At 38.5% G+C, this 21,905-nt stretch overlaps 1 protein-coding gene across 2 annotated transcripts in view; it reads left to right on the forward strand.

Moving 5' to 3' along the window:
* Window position 1: 1 nt before the first annotated feature.
* Window positions 2-21,905, forward strand: part of LOC101848920 (TBC1 domain family member 31) — a 38,641-nt gene continuing 16,737 nt past the window's right edge. The window contains exons 1-16 of one of the 2 annotated variants that reach the window (XM_035972612.1): window positions 2-79; window positions 7,414-7,569; window positions 8,024-8,139; window positions 9,534-9,712; window positions 10,205-10,353; window positions 10,667-10,826; window positions 11,742-11,942; window positions 12,449-12,622; window positions 13,573-13,652; window positions 14,447-14,593; window positions 14,981-15,114; window positions 16,192-16,325; window positions 17,128-17,307; window positions 18,483-18,662; window positions 19,107-19,159; window positions 20,084-20,236. In XM_035972612.1, coding sequence (XP_035828505.1) covers window positions 7,418-7,569; window positions 8,024-8,139; window positions 9,534-9,712; window positions 10,205-10,353; window positions 10,667-10,826; window positions 11,742-11,942; window positions 12,449-12,622; window positions 13,573-13,652; window positions 14,447-14,593; window positions 14,981-15,114; window positions 16,192-16,325; window positions 17,128-17,307; window positions 18,483-18,662; window positions 19,107-19,159; window positions 20,084-20,236 — 2,192 coding nt within the window. In that variant the 5' untranslated portion in view covers window positions 2-79; window positions 7,414-7,417. Of the gene's footprint in view, window positions 80-268; window positions 457-7,413; window positions 7,570-8,023; window positions 8,140-9,533; window positions 9,713-10,204; window positions 10,354-10,666; window positions 10,827-11,741; window positions 11,943-12,448; window positions 12,623-13,572; window positions 13,653-14,446; window positions 14,594-14,980; window positions 15,115-16,191; window positions 16,326-17,127; window positions 17,308-18,482; window positions 18,663-19,106; window positions 19,160-20,083; window positions 20,237-21,905 lie in introns of those variants that run through there. The other variant, XM_005109251.3, reaches the window with a different exon arrangement.

The raw sequence follows: 21,905 nt of genomic DNA on the forward strand, positions 1-21,905 counted from the left end.
GTCAATCGATGATAATGATAAAGCATTGCCAAATATTGGGCCAAAGATCTCGTCAGCATCATAATTTGATGAGGTGAAGGTAAATGAAAGACCCGGTGATGAGGCATAATGCAAGAAAGTGGACATTTATTCTATCGAACATTATTTACATAATTTTTTTCTTCTTTATTACTCTCATCGGTATTTTTAGATTTTTTTTTTTTACAGAAATGTAAAACAAGAATTATTAGTTTAATTGTTTTGGCACCGCGCGTGAATATGTTCCAGTTTTTAAAATTACCAGCAAAACAAATCCCCGCTATGTCTGAACTTGCTCTTACCATGTTACTGCTGTACCCCAAGTACTATTAGAGGGGTTCTGCTACTTTTCCTGCCCAGAATCATGGAATTGGATGTCTCTCAGAAGGAAATTGGGAAAATATGGCACCGTAAACCGTGCCCTTCGAAAGATGAAGGGTAGATCTACTCTCATTTCACAATTTCTTCCTTTTTAATTGTAATGAAGTTCGAGAATTTGAATAACAGTGGAACTCGGATTCAACCAGGTCGCCGGACCTGACGGTCCTAGGCCTAGCCCTAGTGTCGTTTGTTATAGAAAACATGAGGTTTTGTCTAGATAATTACAGGCACTGAGCAAGTGATGTAAGAGAAGTAACAAGTGGTGCCTGAAACACCTGCATAGGCTGTGCAAAGAAAACCAAACGAAGTGACTCTATTTCTCGGAACGCTCGGGAATATATTTATAAACTACTTGATTGATCGGTGCTTTTTCGGTAGTTCCCACCCCCCTTATTTGAGCCTGACCTACTTCTAGATCTAGATCTATACGTTTGATTCGCGGTGAGCTAAGATATCAAACCTAACAACAGTAAAACATTAAATTGTGGTAAAATTCATGGGGGCCTGCCCCCCTGAAACCCCCCTTCCTATTTTTGTTAGGTCAGGAGGGCAAGCCCCCCTGAAACCCCCCCTACTCTTGGGGCCAAAACCCGTGAATAACAATTGCGGGGTGGGAACTACTGAAAAAGCGCCGATTGATCTCTATTTCTCCGAACTCGACTGGTTTCCGTTCTCAAGATTTTTTTGGTTAGGCTGCCTTTATTCTCACTCCATGTGAGAATAACCCATGTCTTGCTATTCCGAGAATAACTCATGTCTCGTTATTCTCACCCCCAGTGTGGGCATGAGCCATGAGGCGAGGACTCCCCCCTGACTTCTCGCAGGCTGATAAAATCTCCTTGGCCCTTGGTGGCTTACCACCTGTGTTTGGGAACGAATAATAGTAGAGCATTTGCCAAAAGGTGGGATACCTGGGTGTGACAAATGAGGTCCAAAATCAACTTTATGTAATAATTCTTTAATCACCCATATTATATAGCCTAATGATTGCTCTTTCAGGCTCAGTAACTGCCAAAGCTGTATATGCAATGGTCTTGGTGTAATTCTGACTTTAATGACGGAAATAGTAAAAAGTTCGTTCATAACAATGATGACACAAATTTATGAATACTCAAAGTTGCTTTCTTCAGCTAGGCTGATGTTATATTTTGAGACATAGCAAATAACTTCCAAAATTACATAGAATTGACAATTTATAAAAATCTTTATTAATTTTTGATAAAATTACTTTTTTGTGTCATAATAGTTATGAACGAACAATAAGTGACCAAAATACTATCAATTATATCAAGTTTCATCGACTAGAATTGTCTAAAATAACACTCTGGTCTAAATTATAGTCAAGTGATAAATGAAAGACCATTGAACAGCTATTTTTAAACGCAAACTGGTCTTAGGGCATATTATGCATAAATTTAAAGTTCGTTCATAACCATTATGACACACTGTTTCGTTCATAACTATTATGACAAATTTTACTTTTGGCCCCTAAAATTTATTTATATTGTTCTGTCTTTCACATAAAACGGTTTTCATTTATGAGGCTTTCCTTAAAATATGATAGATTCCTCTGCAGGGAGAATTCAAAGTTTATTTCCTGAAAAACCCTTAGAATACCTTTAAAATGGTTCGTTCATAACAATTATGACAAACTTCAATTTTGACCTAAAAATTTACTCATTTTGATCTGTCATTCATTTTAAAAAACTTTTATTAAATGAAACTCTCCTCATAATATGTATCTCTGTACATGTTTCTAAAGTTTGTTAACACTGAAAAGCCCTCAAAATATATAAAATGGACTATAAATAGTTCGTTCATAACCATTACTACAAAAGTATAATACTAATTAAAATCCACACTCTTACACTTATGATAAAAATCAAAATATCAGAATGTATGCAAGGTCTATTCTGTCCTTTAGTTGGGTTAAAATTAAAAATACATCCAAAAACAACTGTAAATTACATGGAATAAGGTTTCGTTCATAACCGTTATGACACACTATTTCGTTCATAACTATTATGACAAATTTTGCTTTGGGCCCAAAAAATTAACTTATTATTCTGTCATTCACATAAAATAGTTTTAATTTATGAGATTCTCCTCAAAATAAGGTTATATGTTGGAAGAATTCAAAGTTTAATCACTGAAAAACCCTTAGAATACCTTTAATTGTTCGTTCATAACTATTATGACAAACTTCAGTTTTGACCTAAAAATTAATATTTTGACCTGTCATTTACTTTAAAATTTCATATTAAATGAAAGTTTCCTCATAATATGTATCTGTGTTCATGTTTTTAATGTTTATCAACTCTGGAAAGCCCGCAGAGTACAATATGAAGTTCGTTCATAACCATTACTACAAAAGTAAAATACTAATTAAAATCCAGACCCATACACTTATGATAAAAATCAAAATATCAGAATGTAAGCAAGGTCTAATACATCCTCAAGTTGGGTTAAAATTAAAAATACATCCCAAAACAACTGTAAATTACATGGAATAAGGTTTCGTTCATAACCATTATGACACACTGTCACGTTCATAACATGATGACAATCCATTATGACAAGCATATTTTTGCCTCTTCTTCGCTTCTCTTTTGAGTCATCAGCACGATACTCTTCCATGTTCATCCCACCATGTAAAAGGATGTTGTGAAACAGTGGGAAGTCCCTCACATGATATTTTGCAGAAATATCATAAAGTGTTTGTTCATAACATCATTATGACAAACCTGGATTATCTCAATCAAAGTCATATTTAAGCAAAACCCTGCGATGGAGCGGAAAATTACCCTTCTGATAGATCAATGTCAAACCAATGTTTAATACCGGTCATTCCCCGGGATGATATGTTTAATGATTTGGGTTTTCTAGACCTTGGAAAGTCTGATGATGTAATTATGACACGAGTTATGAACGAACTTATAAATTTTACTCAGCAATAACATCATTAATATAAAAAAATAAAACCCTTTTAACGGACACGCGCTGTTATGATGGTGTATACAAACTATTTTCAATGTTTGAATGCACTTCTGTTTGATAGTTTAAGATTAACAATATTCTGTATTTAACATACAATTACGTGTGCACTCAGGATGAGTAAAAAATGCCCTATTTTTAGTACTATTATCTTTCTATGTAGAGATATAAGATGCACACATCAATCTACTTGCTCATGCAGCTTGACCAACTTATTTCCTTGCCATATGCATAAAGTTTTCAGAAGAAAACATATTTTACCATGAGTAGTGGTTGATTTAAAAAGTCCTTAAGCAAACACCCCCACCTTTTGGCAAAAGCTCAGTACTGTAAAAAGATGTTTCGCCTCTCTTCTAAAAAAAAGGCTCACTACCTACCGACACTACTGAGCGGGATTTGGGACCGGCTGCCAGCCGGACTATTCGTTGTTTACACACCGATGGCAGGCCTCTCACCCTCTGCCTGCACACAATAAATCATTATGGTTCAATGAACAGAGAGCGTGTGCAAACGTAACGAGGCGCAAGCACGAGGCAGTAAATCCTCTTGCACGACAGTAGAAGGGTTGTAAATTATTCAGACCAAATGGGCGAGGGCGTTAAAAGCGTGTTAATAAAACTAGTTTAATAATTAAGCAATCCAAGCCCTTTTCTTCACTTTCATTTTTTTTCTTTTAAATTATTCTTTCTTTTTCTTTTTTTCTTGCCTCTTCTTTCCCTTTCTTCTTGAACATTTGGAGTTTGGAGCCGAAAAAGAGCTAGAGAGCCAAATGAAATTCTCTGGGCCAGACACGATCCAAAAGAGCCAAATTTCTGGGATTTGGCTCCAAACTGACAACCCTGACTGTGACTATTCGGACATGAACAGTAACGAACATGATGCTGTGGAGCATCAGCCCTCCCCCCCCCCCCCCACGTCTTGCCCGCCAACCTCAGCCCTGATCTCTAGGGTCAAAAAGGAAGAGGCTAGCCATACTTAATGACGGCTAGACAGCTGGGCTAGACGTAAGCTACTTAATGATGGCTAGACTGGCAAACAGCAAAAAATAGGCCTACTGAATTGTAAAAAAACATTTTTAGTTTATAATACACCTTAAAACTTAAGTATTTGTATTTGAGACGAAACCAAAAATTGGTGCCTTACGGACAGTGAATGTATTTTAAACTTGAATAGATCTGTGGACCGGGGCGATTTGTTAACTGGGCAAGACCGGCGGTGCCACTAGTGCCAGTCAAATTTTTGTCAGCTGGACTGTTGACAAGAGATTTATTGCTGATGATGATTTTCATTCAGTTTTAAGTAAATCCAAACAAACATATATCAACATTTAAAAAGCATCTTACCGATTTGAAGGTGCTCCCATAGACAAGTGGGATTCACTGCTGTTTTGTCGCGACAGAGCCTCATTCCGATTCCTTCACATTTGTTTATAATATATAATCGCGCCGGCTCGTAACTTTAAATCGTCTCTCGTCACATCGCGGAACTTCGTAGAGGACAAACCGAACACGGCGGGCTCAGCGATGACGTCAGTCTGCTTCGCAAATCCATCGACTGCCCTCAGAGCTAATAGAGCATCCCTTTTATTGCCAAATTGGCCTCTGTGCTGCTTACAAAATTAAGAATGAGAGGGTCTTGAGCAGCACAGACACATGTATTATTTTATCAGCAATACATCATGTATGACTTTCCTGGCCCATATGAGTCTTGCTGTCGAAAAGAGGAATCGTCTAGTAAAAGATCATATAAGGAGAATTATAACGAGGAGCGACAGGCACTCGGCTGTCTGAGTCTGGTCCGAAAACAATAGGTCTACCCCATCCCTTCCCTCCCCTTTTCCACTGTCACCCCAGCTAGACTCCAAGTTCTATAATTAGTATTTGACACACTTCCCCACTTTGTTACCAGTGTTCTGAGAACTGAGAAGTGCGATGAAGAACGTTTGATTATATATAAATAATATGATTGGAAACTGTTGTGTGCTAACTTTGTCCAGCTTTATAATATAGTATCTGATTGTAGACTTGATCTGCATGAGACAGCGTCACTGGTACAGTATCAATTGACTTTTTGTTAGCGTACAGGAAAGTTTTTAGTACGTATATTTACGGGTCAAGTGCATGTCAATATTTTGTGTGGGGGTATAGAAAGTAAGAGTCTTTGGTTTTAAGGTACTGGAGGCAGGACCAGCAGTTTATTGCTTCTCACTTTCTGTTTGTTTTCTAGCATATAAAGTTTCTTTTTCTGTGCAGATCAAGTCAGTTTCTATTAATCTCAGTTACTTCCATCATACATTATTCATAATATTGTTTCTGGACACTACCATATTTTAGATCTTTCATATTATATATTTTTACAGTGGTGTGTGTGAGTGGGGGAGGGGTTGGGGATGGCGAAAGTAGGGGTATGAAATGAGGAGAGAGAGAGAGAGCCCAATTCATTTTATGTAGATCTACGTCAAGACTAGCTAATTGTTGTTATAATGATCAGTTGCCGGGGGGGAAAAAAAGACTGACTGACGCATTTTTGTATCAGCGACATTCCACACCTGGACTGCTGGTGCCCCCCCCCGACACGCACACACAGTCACGTGTGCAGCCCCCCCCCCGATATGACCCTGACACATTCTAGAGTAGATTTGTGCGAGTGCCAACAACACATGTGTTGGTATGAAAGAAATCCGCTGATTGGTCGCATGCAATTGGCTTTCTAAGCCGATATGGATTATGGTTCATGATGCAAGTGCAATTGATGGTTTACAGGAATAAAGTTTGTTGTGGAAGAAAAATGAGCGTAGTCACGTCGCGGGGGCTGTTCACCTTGGAAGCAACCTTGTTGAATTTGAGGTTACTGATTTAAGTGTTCGTTGAATCCGAGTTATTTATTGATTTTAAAGAAGAAAAAAAATGAGGTATCCATCTCCTTTCGTTGAGTCCAAGTTCTCATTGAATCTGAGTTCCACTGTAATGTAATAATCTCTTAGTTCTAATTTTAATTCTTTTATTATGTCATGAATGAGAACAGATGTAATTGTAACGAAGCTTTGGAAGCCAGGACGAAGAGGAGGTTGACGATCAGTTAGGGCTACTCGAGACCAAGACTAATGTCCATTAGCTTACTTTGACTCCCCCTATTGCATTTATTATGTGTGCTTTTTCCGCACATCATAGAAGAGAAGGTCAGAAATTTTTATGTTGTAGCCTGCTAGGCCAAGTTAGATTGTAATTAGAATTAGAGCTCTAGTAGTAATTAAAATTTAGATCTATTTTCATTGAACACGTCAGCAGAGGTACCACTGTACTTGGTGTTTCAGTCTAGTCTGAGAAAGCAGTCTTTCGCCTACATACATTTAATGTTATTATTTATTCATTTACACTTTGCTGAATTTGGGTAATAAGGTAAATTAGGGTAGTTTTTTTTTTTTTTGGGGGGGGGTGATCCTTATTCTATTCCTACCCGAACCCCTGCCTTTTTAAAAGTACTATTACTTGAATCTGATAAATGTGAATAAAATGAGTAGGCCTACATGCATAGATCTAAAGGATGGCTGATGCTGAAAATCATGACATGATGGCAATTTGCAAAAAACGATTGTTGTTTGAGCGAGACAGAGGTATAAAATACCCAAGGCTGTGTCGCTGTGTTGGGGGTGATCAAGCTTATTTTGCAGTCTCTTGACGCAATAACGTGACAGTGAAAATTTTCCGTTCCTGCTGTCACTCTCCTGGCTGAGTGACCAGATGGGGTATTTTGTTCTGCTGGCTGTGTGCCTGCAAAGTGTTAAAGTTACCTGGTTATGATATAAATGAAGTTAGAATAGTGTGCAGCAGCCTGTCAGATTTTTTTCCAATCTGTGGTCTTGTAAAATATAATATAGCACTGTGACTTTATTTTCAAGTCTTTCTTTTGTGCTGTGAATAATATGAAGTGCTCCATTTTTATTTCAACAAAGCTTGTGTTCTTTTATGTTTTAAAAATCTAACTTTTTTAAAATGTATCATTTGTACAATTCTTTGACAGATTGATGATTAAAGTGACGCACAGCGTCGCTGGACCTTTTTCTGGACCCTGTCGAAATGTACGGTTCCTACATGCCAGTTTTAACGTCACAGGAGACTGTTTTCTTGCTGGAGATCACCAGGGTCACATCTACCACTTTGATCTCTCAAGGAACAGGTTAGAAAAAAATTACCTTTCTATTGGGGTGTAGTAATAACCAGGCTCTTTACTGTTTTGTGCATAAGACATGATGAGAGTTAATTCCGAAAGGGGGGTGGGAGTGGGGGGGGTGGGGAGGGTCAGGGGTAACATTAACAAGAAAATGGTTGCCAAAGTCCTGATTGTCCTTGGAAATTTCAAATTAAAATGTACATTTTTGGGTTCCTTTGATCAAGGCCAAGGTTTGTGTTTGTAACATCAACACAGAAATGTGTTTTTAAATGGAAAAGGTGTTGAGCCAAAATCAAAATTTGGTAAAAATTGCAAAATTATAGAAAGAATGACGATTTTTAAAATTAAATTAATTTGACGAGCGCCTGAGTTTACGACAATGCCACAGAAATAGAAGATGTCTTGTATTGGAGTTCATTTAATGTTTTTTTCCAATCAACCTACTTGTTGTTTGTTTCAGGTTTAATCTTGTTCAGAAGGCTGGCCAGCCAAGCACAGCATTCGCCTTCACTCTTCACCACAAGTCAGAGTTTTTGGTTGGGCTCGGTGACTACTCGCTGAAATGTTTCGACACGGGTAAGAAATGTTAAAAGTACTGGTCTCTTGGCTTGCTTTCCATACAAACACGACCTTTCTTTTATTTGTAAACTCTGAGGTCAGCTTTGGCGGACTTCTGAACAGTTTCTTCTGGAAATCCTCAAGTTGGTCAAACCTAAGCTTATTAACAGCTGCATCAACTACGACTGTTACTATAATATTTTGATCTACTATTGCTAAATCGTGGTCTTTTGAAGTGTTGCCTTTGACATTATCTTCTTTCTCTTTCATGCATTTGGTCTCAAAAGGGAACTTCTTTAAAAATGCCAAACCCTCACCTAGATTGCTCATTTCCTCTTTCTTGTTCTCTTAAGTTAAATTTTCTTTGAGTTCACATTGTTGTTGTAGCTTGTAATTCTATTACAATGCTAGACATGCTTTCAGCCTCCTTTCCCTGCTTGGACATCACAAGCTTAAACAAAAAATTCACCTTCTATGACATGGCATTTGCCACTGGCAATGAGAAAGTAGCTGTTGGTTTTAACAATAACAGCACCAGCAACAACAAAACAACAACAACAATGTCATCAACAAAGCCAACATACAGTTTCAATAATATCAACAATAGCAACATCATCATCAATAGTAACAACAACACCAATGTCAACAACTTTGACATGTACAAGACACCCTCAACTAGGGATGGACAGGTACCGGTACCCAGTATCGGAACTCCCGGTTTTACCGAAGGAGGTGTCAGTCCCGGCCCCTGGCCACGAGTACTGGCTCTGGGAAGGAGCCAACACCTTCTCTAGAGAGTAAGAAACGTATAGCCTTGGCCGACACCAATGATTTTTTAACCGGGCCACGGGAAGTGTGCTGTGTGTAGGCCTAGGCCTTGGCCTAGCAGCTGTGCCGTCAGATGCACACAACGCAGCTGGTGACCTTGATGCATGACTTCAGATTCAAAACTGACAATCAAAAACGAAACATTTGCTTAAATTTAAATATGGCATCAAATCAGGTTCCACACGAGCCACCTTGTTTATTTTGATACGCTGATTCCGAAAATGAAATAAATTTTTAGTGGTAATAATTATTTTAAAAATTCTGCATGCAGAGTCTTATCCCACGCGGCGGCAAACTTCAAAGGTATTCTTTTTCACAGTTCGCCTCTCGAACTCTGATGTGTGGGGGGGGGGGGGGATGCGGGCGGCGCTGATCGTGGTGTGATGGGGTGAGAGGAAGACGCGAAGTCTGTGACGTCACCTACTGGTGTCACTCCCAGTACCGTTGCTGGTGCCGGTACTGGCGGTTCTCGGCACCCAGTACCGAGAAAGTGTCGACACTGGGTTTCCCCTGTACCGCCCAACACTACCCTCAACATCTACAGCAACAACAAGATCACTAACGACCACTGTTTGTATCCACAGACAAACAAGAGCTAGTGGCGTGGATGAAGGGCCACGAGTCAGCCATTCACAGTATCTCTGTCCACATGAATGGACGGTACGCCGTGACCACCTCAGCTGAGACCACACATCTCTGGGACCTGGACACCTTCCAGAAAAAACACAAGCTCAACATCAAGGAGGATGTCGGTCTTCTGCAGGTAGATGGGCTTTAAGCTGGTTTGAAAAACTTTTACTATTTGCGAAACAGATGCTTTTGCTTTCAAAACTTTGCAAGTGAAGAAAAAGGTACTTCTTTTTTTTTTCTTCAGACTTTACCAGGTGCAAAACAAAAGGATGCTAAAAAATATCCCAAACAAGCCCAACAGTCTTTGCTTCAATTACCCAGTGAAAGGATTGAGGTCAATAATCCTTGTATGCCAGTATGTGATTTAGATTTGTAGTTTTTCTTTCCGTATGTATGTTTTTATGGTCCAGAACATATAACATTTTCTTCTTAGAGTTAGAACATCCAAAAACAAATAAGGTTTTATTGAACATATTTTTCTGAAGTTTACCCAGTGTTGTACAATACTGAATGATGTTAACATCTGATGTAACATACAACCTCAGTAATACAGAATTTTAAAACTCTAACCAGTGAGTGTGAAATTCTTTTACGCAATGAATTTCTTATATTTGTATGTCCACAGGCATTTTTCCTGCCCAACAGTGATACTATTATGACATGTTTCCGCGATGACACTGTTTTCGCCTGGGACTTGACCTCTATGACCTGCAAGTACCAGCTGCCTGTGCCTCCGGGGAAGCCTCCACAGTACCGAGCATTTGCTGCTTCAAGGTGAGTGGTTAGACGCAGGTTTTTTTATTTGTTTCGATTTTGTGCGTTTCAAAATTGTTTCTAGAATTCTGTTGAACAATGCATCGTGCTCGTACTTTGTTTCGTGTCAGTGCTTTTCAATGTTATTTTTAGATTTCAGTAGAAGAATACCTAGTGCTGGCACTGGAAAAGCAAGAATACATGGTGTTTAGATTTTGAAATGTGACCTCTTTGAATAGAAAGCTGTTTGTCTCAAAGCCCTTCATATATTCCCCGACCTGCCCAAGTTAATATAAGTATAAAAAATCAACTTTGCACAATTTTGTCACGGCAGAGATGGACGCTATCTTGTGGCAGGTGGAAGGTCACGATTTCTCCACTTGTGGTCGCTCGATACCCGACGTCTGATCCGTGTAATTGAGATGCCAAGCAAAGTTGTGGCCATCAGACAATTGCATTTCCTGCAAGACAAGTTTCAGAGTGGGGCAGATCAGGTATGGTTCTGTTTCCTGATTTTTAAAAATTTATGCCATTATGCTGTATTAATTTTGTATTTCGTATGTATAGTTTTATTTGTTTCTGTGTGTCTGTGTATACGTTTATGTGTGTGTGTTTTGGGGGGGGGGGGGCTTCTTTCTGTCTATCCTTTTCAACTATCCATCTAAATGTCCCTCTGTCCTTCCATACAATTGTCTGTCCATCTATCATAGTCTGTCTGTCCTTTCATCTGTCTGTTATCAGTCCCTCTGTCCTTCCATCCATCAGTCTTGTCCCTCCTGTCAGTCCATTTTCCCCTCTGTTCTTCTATTATTCATCTGTCCGTTTATGGGGATATGTTTACATACATATATGCAGTATTATTTTCTTCTTCCCTTTTTTTTTAGGTATGATTGTATAAGGACAGTATTTTTACCAAAGCAGTCCCAATGAACAGAGTGTATTTACACGTTTACTACCACTTGCCTGAAGCTCTAAGCATCAAACATAGCCGATTCCATTTCTAGATGTGGTTCCTAATGTAGTGATCACAGATTGATCGAAAATGAGTTCTAAAATCATCTTGTTGGAAATGAATGCCTTCTTTTTCATTCCCTTTTTTCCTAGAAAAGAACGCATATTAAATCAAATGTTATTTTTATTTTTAAAAATTGACTTTACTGTTAAACATTTGCCCATTTCAAGGCCCCAGATGTCTTGCTTTTTGTGGAGAAAGATATGTGCTCCGCATTGTAATTTCTGTGGTCACAGTCGTTTAGCATATGTCTGTTGAAGAAGCTTTGTGAACTGTGTGCCTGAAACGTTCTTTGTTATATTTCTTATGTCATTTTTGGGTTCAGAAGCAACTGTTTTGTGAATGCTCTTTATTGATAAGATCTGCATTGTGCTTCTTCCTCTCCCCTCCCCACCAGATTATCGGAGTGCTGTCTCAGGATGGAATCATGAGGTTCATCAATACGGACTCGTGTCGGCTGCTCTTTGACATTGGTACTGTAGACAGACGAATCAGATCTGTCGCTGTTGGTCCTGGAGGACGTTATATCATTGCTCTGATGGAGGACGGGAATATGCATGTGTACAGTGTACAAGCTCTGTCAGCTGACTACAACAAGGTGGCTGGACACAATATTATTATTTTTTATTTAATGTTGTACATTATCATTAACACTTGTTATTTTTGTTGTTGTTGTTGTTGTTGTTGTTGTTGTTGTTGTTGCTGTTGTTGTTGCTGTTTTTCTCCTTCTCCTTCCTCCTCCTCCTCCTCCTCCTTTTCCTTCTCCTTCGTCGTCCTCCTCCTCCTTCTCCTCCTCCTTCCTCCTCCTCCTTCTCCTCCTCCTCCTCCTAGTTTTTATGGATATGTACTTATTTGGTACCAGCTTTGTTATTTTCTTGCATATTGTTGCGTTCCAGCCGTCTTTTTTCAAGTTGACATATTTCGTTATTTTTTCATTCCTTGTTTGTTTGTTTGTTTGCTTGTTTTTTGTTTCTTTGTTTCTTTTATCCTCTCTTCTTTCTTTACTTTCATTACTAGGCCATGTGCTTGGCAAAGAAAGTTCATTTATAAATAATAACCTCCCCTCCCCTCCCCTACTCCTTTATCCTTTGTTGTCCTCCTCAGCCGCCTCCTCCACTGATGAAAGTTGTCACGGGCAACACGCTTTCAGACACCCTTAGCACAGAGAGTAGCATGCGGCGCGCCAAACTGACACAGACATCCTCTAAAAACTTTGATGCGAAACGCTCGTCTAAGAACGCCTCAGAGGACATGAGTGATTTGGAGGGAGATAAAGAGGTAGGTGAAGTTTTACATATGGAATGATTTCGTGACAGAATGCCTTTAATTTAAGAACAGAAAATTGTTCGAAACTTTGAATTGTTGATTTATGATCAGTGTGATCACAAGGAAAATACTAATTCATAGCTGTATAACACTTTGCGGTCGTGTGCCACAATAATGCGCAGGTGAAAATTGTCTGTTCTAGTCACCTGGCACTGTTCTGCGCCAGTGCGCCAGGCTGAGAAGTCCATTGCAGTCACTCCTCTGGCTGGGTGACCAGATAGGGTATTTTGTACTGCTGGCCGTGTGACCGCAAAGGGATAAACTTACTGGTTACAGTCCATTTTGTAACCAAATATTTTTATTTTTAAGCAGTAAGGGATAATATTTTCATGTGTCTCTGAAAAAAAATTGTAACGCTTTGTTTTATTTAAGCAAATTGAAACTGACTGACTTTTTAAAATACTTGAGCCTATTCTCGTGTATTTATGGGAAGCCCGGTGGGCGAATCCCGTGTATTTACGGGATGCGCTTTATAGATCGTTATCGCCTGGGTTTTTTTCTGTTACAAGCTATGACCCACTTGTTTCGTTTCATTAAAAATTTGATGAAGTTATGAGCGATACTTTTTTAGCTGTCATGAACTAAGTCACCCCTGTATTACGATAGATAATTTTTATTCCACATTTGGCGGGGGGAAAATGCGTAACCCCTAGACATTGCCATTTCAAAATATTGCTAAAATAAAAACTATTTGGACAAATCAGATGCAGTTTTCTTTTTCTGCGAGAGCATTTCTTTCCTCCGCTTGTTGCCTTAAAAAAATTATGATAGCTTTCACGATCTTTTTGTGGTTAACGATTTAATATACCTCCATAAACTGTTGGGCTGCAGTGGTTGTTGGGTGAAAAATAGCTCAGGCTCAAGTGAATTAAAGTTTCCTGTCAATTGGTTTTCTTTTTCAGAATTCAGAGCTTGGTGGTTTGAACAAAGAAAAGCTGATGTCAATCCTCAAAGGTTATGGTGAATACCCAGCTAAGTATAGGTGAGTACTCAATGTATCTATTTTGTTTTTTTCAAAATCATTATTCTTGACTTCTGTATGTGATCTGCTATTTCTGAATCAGTTTGTGTGAATGCTTTTTTTCTGGTTTTCTTTTGTTTTGTATCTTTAAGTTTTAAGGTGCAAAGGCTTTGACGTTATTTTTTTTTCCATTCATACATTATCAAGGATATACCTTAGTAAAAGATTTTGTTTTATATGAAACAGGTCTCTAGATTTTTTTTAAACTGGAGGGGTGCATACATAGAATATTAGATTGGATCTCATGAAAACATCTTCCATAGCCAAGAACATCTGAAACTTAATTAACTCGAATTTTGAGCACAAGTATGTATAACTTTAACATGTTAGCCTATGTCAGGTTGTCTTTCATGTATATTGCTATTAATAAATCATTGAATTTGATTCTCGTTACAGAGATGCTTTTTTGAAAATATTTATCCACCTTTTTGCTATGATGTATTGCCTGCAGTAGAAACTGGCCCTGACAGGCAGCGTCACGCATGCCGCACGCAGCCAGACTCAAGAATGATGTAAATTAGGGAGATTTGGGGGGGGGGGGGGGGGGTCAATTGTCATGTACAATTACTAGTGATAACTTTGAATCAAAACAGGATTTATTTTTCACTGTGAATGATTGAATGATTGGAAGCTGCTACTTGTAGGTAGGTCCTACTTCTTTTCTTTTGCCGTACCTATCTTTCTTGCTTTTCCGTGCACCTAAATAGGCGTTATTGTGTTGATGCACTTCTCTTTATTCAAAACTTTCTCTGCAGAATGTTTATTTGGAGAAAGATCCTGGAGTTACCTGAAAACTTCACAGCCTATGCGGCATTGGTGGACAAGGGGGCTCATCCTGCGTATTCCAAGCTTCATGAAATTTATCCAATTAAAAGTCGGAAACTCCTTCGAGTTTTACAGAGGTAACTATTGTACAACTTCTGAATGACTTCATCTTTTGGTGATATATAGAAAGGAATTGAAGAAAGGATAAAAAAGAAAAATCCTGCATGATTTGAGTGCTGATCAAATAACAAGTACAAATTCACTAGTACATTTAACAGAACAAAATTTAACCTTTGTCCTCAAAATAATTAGTAAAAAAGATAATTTAGAATAGTATTCATGCAAAATTCTTTTTAAGTAAGGTTTCAAAATGGTTTTTCACAAAAAACTTTGTTAGAGATTGAGATGAAGTTTTGGGTCTCCTGACGAAGACCCTTCAAAACGATCTGTCTTCTGTATCTGCTAATGTTTTTTTTTCTCAGAGCCACTTACTTTAAGTATATCACTTTCAATCTGCTCTACAGGATCCTGTCTGCAATGGCTCACTGGTCACCCATATTTGGAGAGACCCAGTATCTGCCATCATTTGCCTTCCCCTTTGTGAAGCTGTTTCAGAACAACCACCTTGTGTGCTTTGAGCTGATTACGACGGTGCTAGGTGGGTGCTGCAAATCCCCCTAGTCCACATCTTCCTTCTCTTGGTTTGATAGCTTAGACTGTACTTGATTACTTGATTCCTGAACTTTAGTTTTCAGTTGTGGATTCTATCCATCACTCTTGATTACTCGATTTTTGAACTGGAGTTTTCAGTTACGGATCCTATCCATCACACTTGATTACTTGATTCCTGAACTGGAGTTTTCAGTAACAGATTCTATCCATCACTCTGCATACCTCAGTAAGGTCCATCTTAAGGTCTCCATCAGTGACTTATAGTTGATTTGTCTGCCAGGGTTGAGGAGGTTTAGACAGCTTTGTGGATGAGAGCCTTGCAGAAGCCTTGGTATTATCTTTAAATCAAATAAGTTGGCATTACGTCACACCATATTTCTCGTCTTTATTTTTTATTACGGACTTGACTATGTCAAAATAATTGAACGAATAATTGTGAACATGTGAAAATAACATGGGCTCTGCTTTCAATAGGGGTCATAATTTACCATGTTTATTAAAGCCGGACAGTTTCATTTTGAACTTGAGAAGAAGCTTCTTTGGACATCAGCATGAAAAACCAAGAGACTGCCTTCCATATCTCTGTTCATAGTGACAAGAATTCCAGACTCATTGGTTGATCTAGTTTGGGGCTACTTTGATGTTGCATAGGTTGCATGAATATCATTGTGAATATTGTCTTGTAACACTGATAATTTGTTGACCTTCTTTTCTTCTGTCCCACTGTCATTTATTATTGTTGTTATTATTGTTATTTCTTATTGTTATTTGCCCCTTGTTCTTTCTGTCTTTTTTGCTTTTTCTCAGCACTAAGTGGCTGTTTATTGTGTCAGTGTGTCTAAGATTAACTAAAAAACTGTAATAATTATTATTAATTTAATGATTTTCCGCAGTAAATGGCTGTTAACGTGCCAATGTGCTTGGCTTTATTCGAGCTAAAAAAACTGTAATGATAATTATTATTACGATTAATTTTGTAACTGTTATTATTCTTATCCTTACTGCTGTCCTGAATGACTGTCTTTGTCATCTTTGTCATGACTACAACATATTTTTCATGCAGTGAACTGGGGTCAGCACTGGTTTGAGTATTTCCCCAATCCACCCATCAACGTCCTGGGTATGATTGAGAACATGCTGGCTTACCACGACAGGTACCTGTTGCAACACCTGGTCCAACAGGGGGTCACTTCACAGGTGAGGGAATCAAATGGTTTTAATGATAATGATAATCATAATAATAACAATGATAATAATGACAATGGTGATAATCATCATCCAGTGTCAGATCTGCGACAGACATCGGCGATCATGGTTCTCCATTCTTTCCTTTGCTTGGATGCTCTCAAAAAGCTATGTTTCCCTGATCTTTCCCTGTTACCATTTTGTTTAGGTTCCCCAAGTATGTTGTTCTGGGCCTACCCCTGCCTCGCTTGCCCTCAATTTTGCCAGTGAGAGCTAGATGTTCAAGACCCTTATGTCTATTTATGTGTCCCAAAAACTGCGATTGTCGTTTCCTGATTGTTTTTAACCTTGAGCGTCCCACGTGGGCTTCATCAAGCGCTACCTCATTTGATTTCTTTTCCTTCCATGATACTCTTAGCGGTCTCCTAAGAAACCACTTTTCTGTTGCTTCTATTTTATTTTCTCTGTCTTTTGTGATTGTCCAGTGATAATAATAGTAATAATGTTAATGATAATAATAATAGTAATTATATGATTTTATATAGCACCTCATCCCTAGAAGACTATAAGCACTATACTATGCCAAATTTTCACTGAACTTTATCGATGAATCAATGGATAGAAAACGCACCTATGCACCTTGTAAATGTTTTTTGTTGTTGATGGAATGCTCCCTTCTCACACAAATAAACCCAGGCAAAATCTATATCTCGGAAATTAATTACTAGTGTCTTTAGATAAGTTAGGAACCCTCCCCCCCCCCCAAAAAAAAGAAAAGAAAATGGACGTTATTTTCCCTATGTTTTGTGTTCAGATATATGCATGGCCTCTCCTGGAGACGGTTTTCTCTGAGGTGTTGACCCAGGACGAGTGGCTGATGCTGTGGGATAATGTGCTGAGCAACCACCCATCCTTCCTGCTGGTAGCTGTGGTGGCCTATGCCATCTCTGCCCGAGGGCCGCTCCTGAAGTGTACTGAGCTGGAGGACTTCAAGGTGACTCTTGCATATTCCTCTTTGAGTTGACTTAGGTTGGGCAGGCTGGTAGATATTCGGTATCGTGTTGGGCTGTTGTGTGACTGACTGTGGTTTATTTTTACTTAATTTTTCCTTTTCCAATGAACTATGATTGTGTTGGGAGTTCTCCTACATCTTACTTTGACAGTGTAAAAATTGGGGGCTCTCATACTGCAGAGGTAGTGTTTGCCCCTCGTTCAATAGGTCCCGAGTTCGAAACCTGACAGCGACGGAAAATTGTCTTCTCTAAAATTTTGCCCTTTCCTGCTCTCTATTCATGTTCTGTCATCTGCTTTCATCCTCACTTTCTGCCTCCCCCCTTCCAGCCTCCTCTGAGCTTCTGACTCTTTCTACTGCTACTCCTGTTTTTTTCATACTTCTGTCTTTTAGCCACGCCCCTGATCTTAGGGTAGATGAGGTCTAACACCTAGCCTTTTTAGATAAGTGCAAAAAATCTTGGAGATCCTGTATGAAAGTTTTGCACGTTAAATATCCCTCGGTAGTCCTAAAATTGATAAGTGTAGGCTTCGGCTGCTATACAGGCAAAAGTCAAAATTAATTCTGACTAAACTGAAAATTCTTAATGTGTCCTGTGCTCTCATATGACCTTATGCAGTTGGGAGTGCCATAAAACAGTTACCAAAACAATCCCCTCCCCCCAAAAAAAAGTACGTTAAATTCAGTCATCTCACCTCTTTTCTTATCCTGCAGTGTTGAAAACGGTTCTATACCCATGCAAATACGAATTAATGAAGAGTTTTTGGCCTGTTGGCTTGATGACAGTGAACGCATTTCAGTAGCAATGTACAGGTGGCAAAAACACTTGCAATGTGGGTTTCCGAAGTGTACAGCATTTCTTAATATTGCTCCCATTTTCTTGAGTAACAGGCACACACACACACCAGGCACTTAATGTTTATCGACACATTGACTGCTCAGTGTAAGACTATCATACATTACTTTTCAAAATGGTGTATGGCAGTGTCTCTCTCGAAGCAGAGGATATATACAAAGAATTATCATGAGAGTGATTATGGTTTCTTTTGATAAAAGTTACTACATTTACATTTCTTTGAGGAAAAGGATTTTCTATATCTTTTCATTTTGTCTTTCTTGAACGGATATGCTGTGCAACAGGTTATTTTCTTTTTCAGTTTTTCTTCCATCACCGTAACGCCATGAACGTACGTCAGGTGTTGAAGGAGACATACAGGCTCATGGAGTCGACACCAGATGATCTTCACCCGAAGAACAAACTGGATGAGTTTATCCCCCTCACCAGGGGCAACTACCCTGTCTTCAACAAGTATCCCAAATTTATTGTTGACTATCAGGTGAGCAGGTTGACAGTGTTCAAGCAAAGGTTGTGTACTTCAAGATGGTTCTCTGTTCTTTGAGATACTGAAAAAAAAGTGTCTTCAGAAATGCTGGTGGTGTGAGTTTCGGAAAATGAAGGTGATTTTTAGGGGCCTGGGGCTGATGAGAAATGTTCCCATTAATTTCAAGTGGAAAAAATCAATTTGAGAGCTCAGTCTGAGAATAATTTTAACTTGTATTTGAATGCACTACTGTTTATGTAAGTGTATATCTGGTTTTGTTCTCAGTGAGTGACACATTCTTTGTACAAAGTGTATAAATGTGTTTAAAAAGAAATTTTATTTGAGAAAATGAGCAAAATGTTGTTATCAGTGCCAGTGGTGATATTTCTGTCGTGTCTGAGGGCGTGGCTTACAAGCTTTGAGTTAACTGGGCCGCTTATGTTTGTCCGTCATATGCAGGTTCAAGAACGAGAGAGAATCCGACAAGAAGAGCTTGACTACCTCAGACAAAAGTAAGAACATTTATCTTTTTGTTGTTGTTACTTTCTTCTGATCACTTTTTTCCCTTTCTCTTTATTATTTTTGTTTGTTTATTTTGATTTTTTGCCGCTCTAAATGTTCATTATTGTGTAATGTTATTTGTATATTTTTTATAAGTCATATGATGAGAAAGATTTTTAATTATTTTTTTCACACCATGAACGTGTAATGCTGTTCCTTATTTTATGCATTAACAGTATGTATATTTTTTTGCTTGGATTACATTTGTGACAAATGTTGAGGTCTTTAATTTGATCCAAGTGAAAACTACTTTAGATTTTCTCCAGGGAGTTTTCATGGCTCTTTGAAATTGGATCAGTCTTTTTGTGAAAAGTTGTTCACTCGATTCCTCCTAAATTGCGCTCAGAGCCTGTGTACTTTAATCGGAGTTGAACGCTATATAAATGTCATTTATTATTATTATTATTAAATTGCCAATGAAACATAACTTGAATGTACCCTACTGTGCATGAGAGTATTAACCTTGATTTTTCCGTGTAAAATTATGAAGCAAACTGTGAAAAAGGGGCATTGTTACATTCACCTGTTCTATAACTAGATCTGAGCTTTTAATAACTGTATTTTGTAAGACATGTTCATGTATTTTTCTGTGCTTTAATGTACCTTTAAAATATGATTAACCTTATCCTTCCATAGATAGTAGTTTTTAGATCAGGTCGTTCTGATATATTTTTTTTGGGCGAATTTTGCAGAGATGTTTCGCCTATATTAGATGTGTGTTTAGTGTTTCATTGTCTCTTCAGAAGTAGATAAACAGCTTGTAAAGTATCCGGGTTTTTAACGCGATTACATAATTTAGTTTTTGAAGATTACTAAATGGTATTCTAATGGATGGGTAACCCAGCATTAAACATAATCATAATTCTCTTCACCAGGCGTGTGACGTTGGATGTGCAGAAGGAAACCATCCAGAAACAGCAAGAGGAGGAGCAGTGGTACCGCCAGCAGCAGTTGCTCATGGAGGCGGAGGAGAGGAGGAGGAGGATGATTCAGGAGGAAGAAGAAAAGTTGGCAGAGCAGAGAAAGAGGTAGAGCATCTGAGTAGCTTGTAGAATAATGATAGTAATAAAAAGCATTTTTATAGTACATATCCCTGCTCGGCAGCAAGCTCTTTGTGCTTTAGCCTATATTATTACCCCAGATCTGAGAACACTCAAAAACATTATCAGCTTCCTGGGAAGCATACAGTGCAAACAGCTGATTAAGCACTCAAACAATTATAAACTTACAAGATCTTTCGCTGTCTATGACTGGATATCCATTCTCACCCGATTGAAATGAGGAAAATTCATGTAAAATGCCTTTCTCAAGGACATAACATCGGGTCTTGATGGCCACATAGCCTATCCACTAGTCACTGATGCCGTGTATGCCTATGCAAATTTGCCATTTCGTCGGCCTGGTGATAAAACCGTCTAACCCACAAAATATCAAAAAACATTTTATTGGCCCTATCGATAGTAAATTGTCCATTTCATATGCTCACTCAAAGACAGATCTGAATTTTGTCTAGAAATGTCTTTAAAACATTAGAAATAAAACCGTAAAACCCGGCACCCATCGGATTTTAGCCCGATAATTCCGACTATCCCACCTGCGAGGGACGGAATGAGGGTTGGCTGTTTTTATCGCGCTAACAATGAGGGGCCACTTGCTACGTTACCGACTAACCCCGGCTTCGACTCCTCTCTGGACTTATTTTGACATCAGATTCAGACCTGTAATAGTCCAGAATTTGCTCACATAACCGTGGGAGCTCTCCAAAAAGGAATATTTGTGTAATATTTCTTGTTGATTTCACTGGGGAGTTATATAGATCTGGTTGTTTCCTCTTTTTTCTTCGTTTTAATGCTGCTGATAACGTTATTAATGACTAAAACTCCCCACTGTTCCCACAGAACTGTTTATCTCGTGACAATTCCGGTATTTGAAACACATCTTTATGGATTTTGTTTTGTATGAAACTATGTTTTCTGTCCGCGTGTTTTTCTTTGTCTTTGTACTCGAAATTCACCGATTGTGAAGGCATTTTCCCCTATACGGACTACTGTCTCTTCTCCTAATCATTTTTCCTTCACAATTGAATGGACGAAGTAGATAGCATTTCCTCCTTTACTAACTCACTCAAAAAAAAAAAAATTGTGGGACCTCTCCAGCACACCGTCTGCCCCCAACGATCGTTGTTTTTTAAAGTGCTTTTTCTTTTTTTTTTTTCATTTGCTGTGTTTATTGCAGTCATTACCTTCTGAAACATCGTTCGACTTTCTTTGAAAGTTCATTTCGTTTGTGTTTTGAGTAGATTATTTTCTCAGTGTCATAACCTAAGGCTTTATCTTTATATCAAACCTTAGCTTACATAACGCTATAACATTCAATAAGATGATGCTACTCTTGCTGCGTCACCTCTTACCCTCAGCGCAGTGGAAAGTGATCAACATGACCAGGCTAATGTCACATCAGTTGATAGTACAATAGTTATGTTACCTTTGATCTCTGCGAAAAGGACACGGCATGAAAAAGATTGGAAGGGTAACAAAAGGAAGAGGTTGAAAGAACTGGGGATGCCTCTACCCATGTCAAGGCATGAAGGGAGCAGGATGTGAACTTGACGTCCTTGGCAGTTGTAAACTGGTTGGTACAAAATGCAATGATATCACTGATCACTCTCTTGGAAAGAAAAGAGAGCCTACGTATATG

Source organism: Aplysia californica, unplaced genomic scaffold (assembly GCF_000002075.1).
Source record: "Aplysia californica isolate F4 #8 unplaced genomic scaffold, AplCal3.0 scaffold00758, whole genome shotgun sequence".
Lineage (NCBI taxonomy): Eukaryota > Metazoa > Mollusca > Gastropoda > Aplysiida > Aplysiidae > Aplysia > Aplysia californica.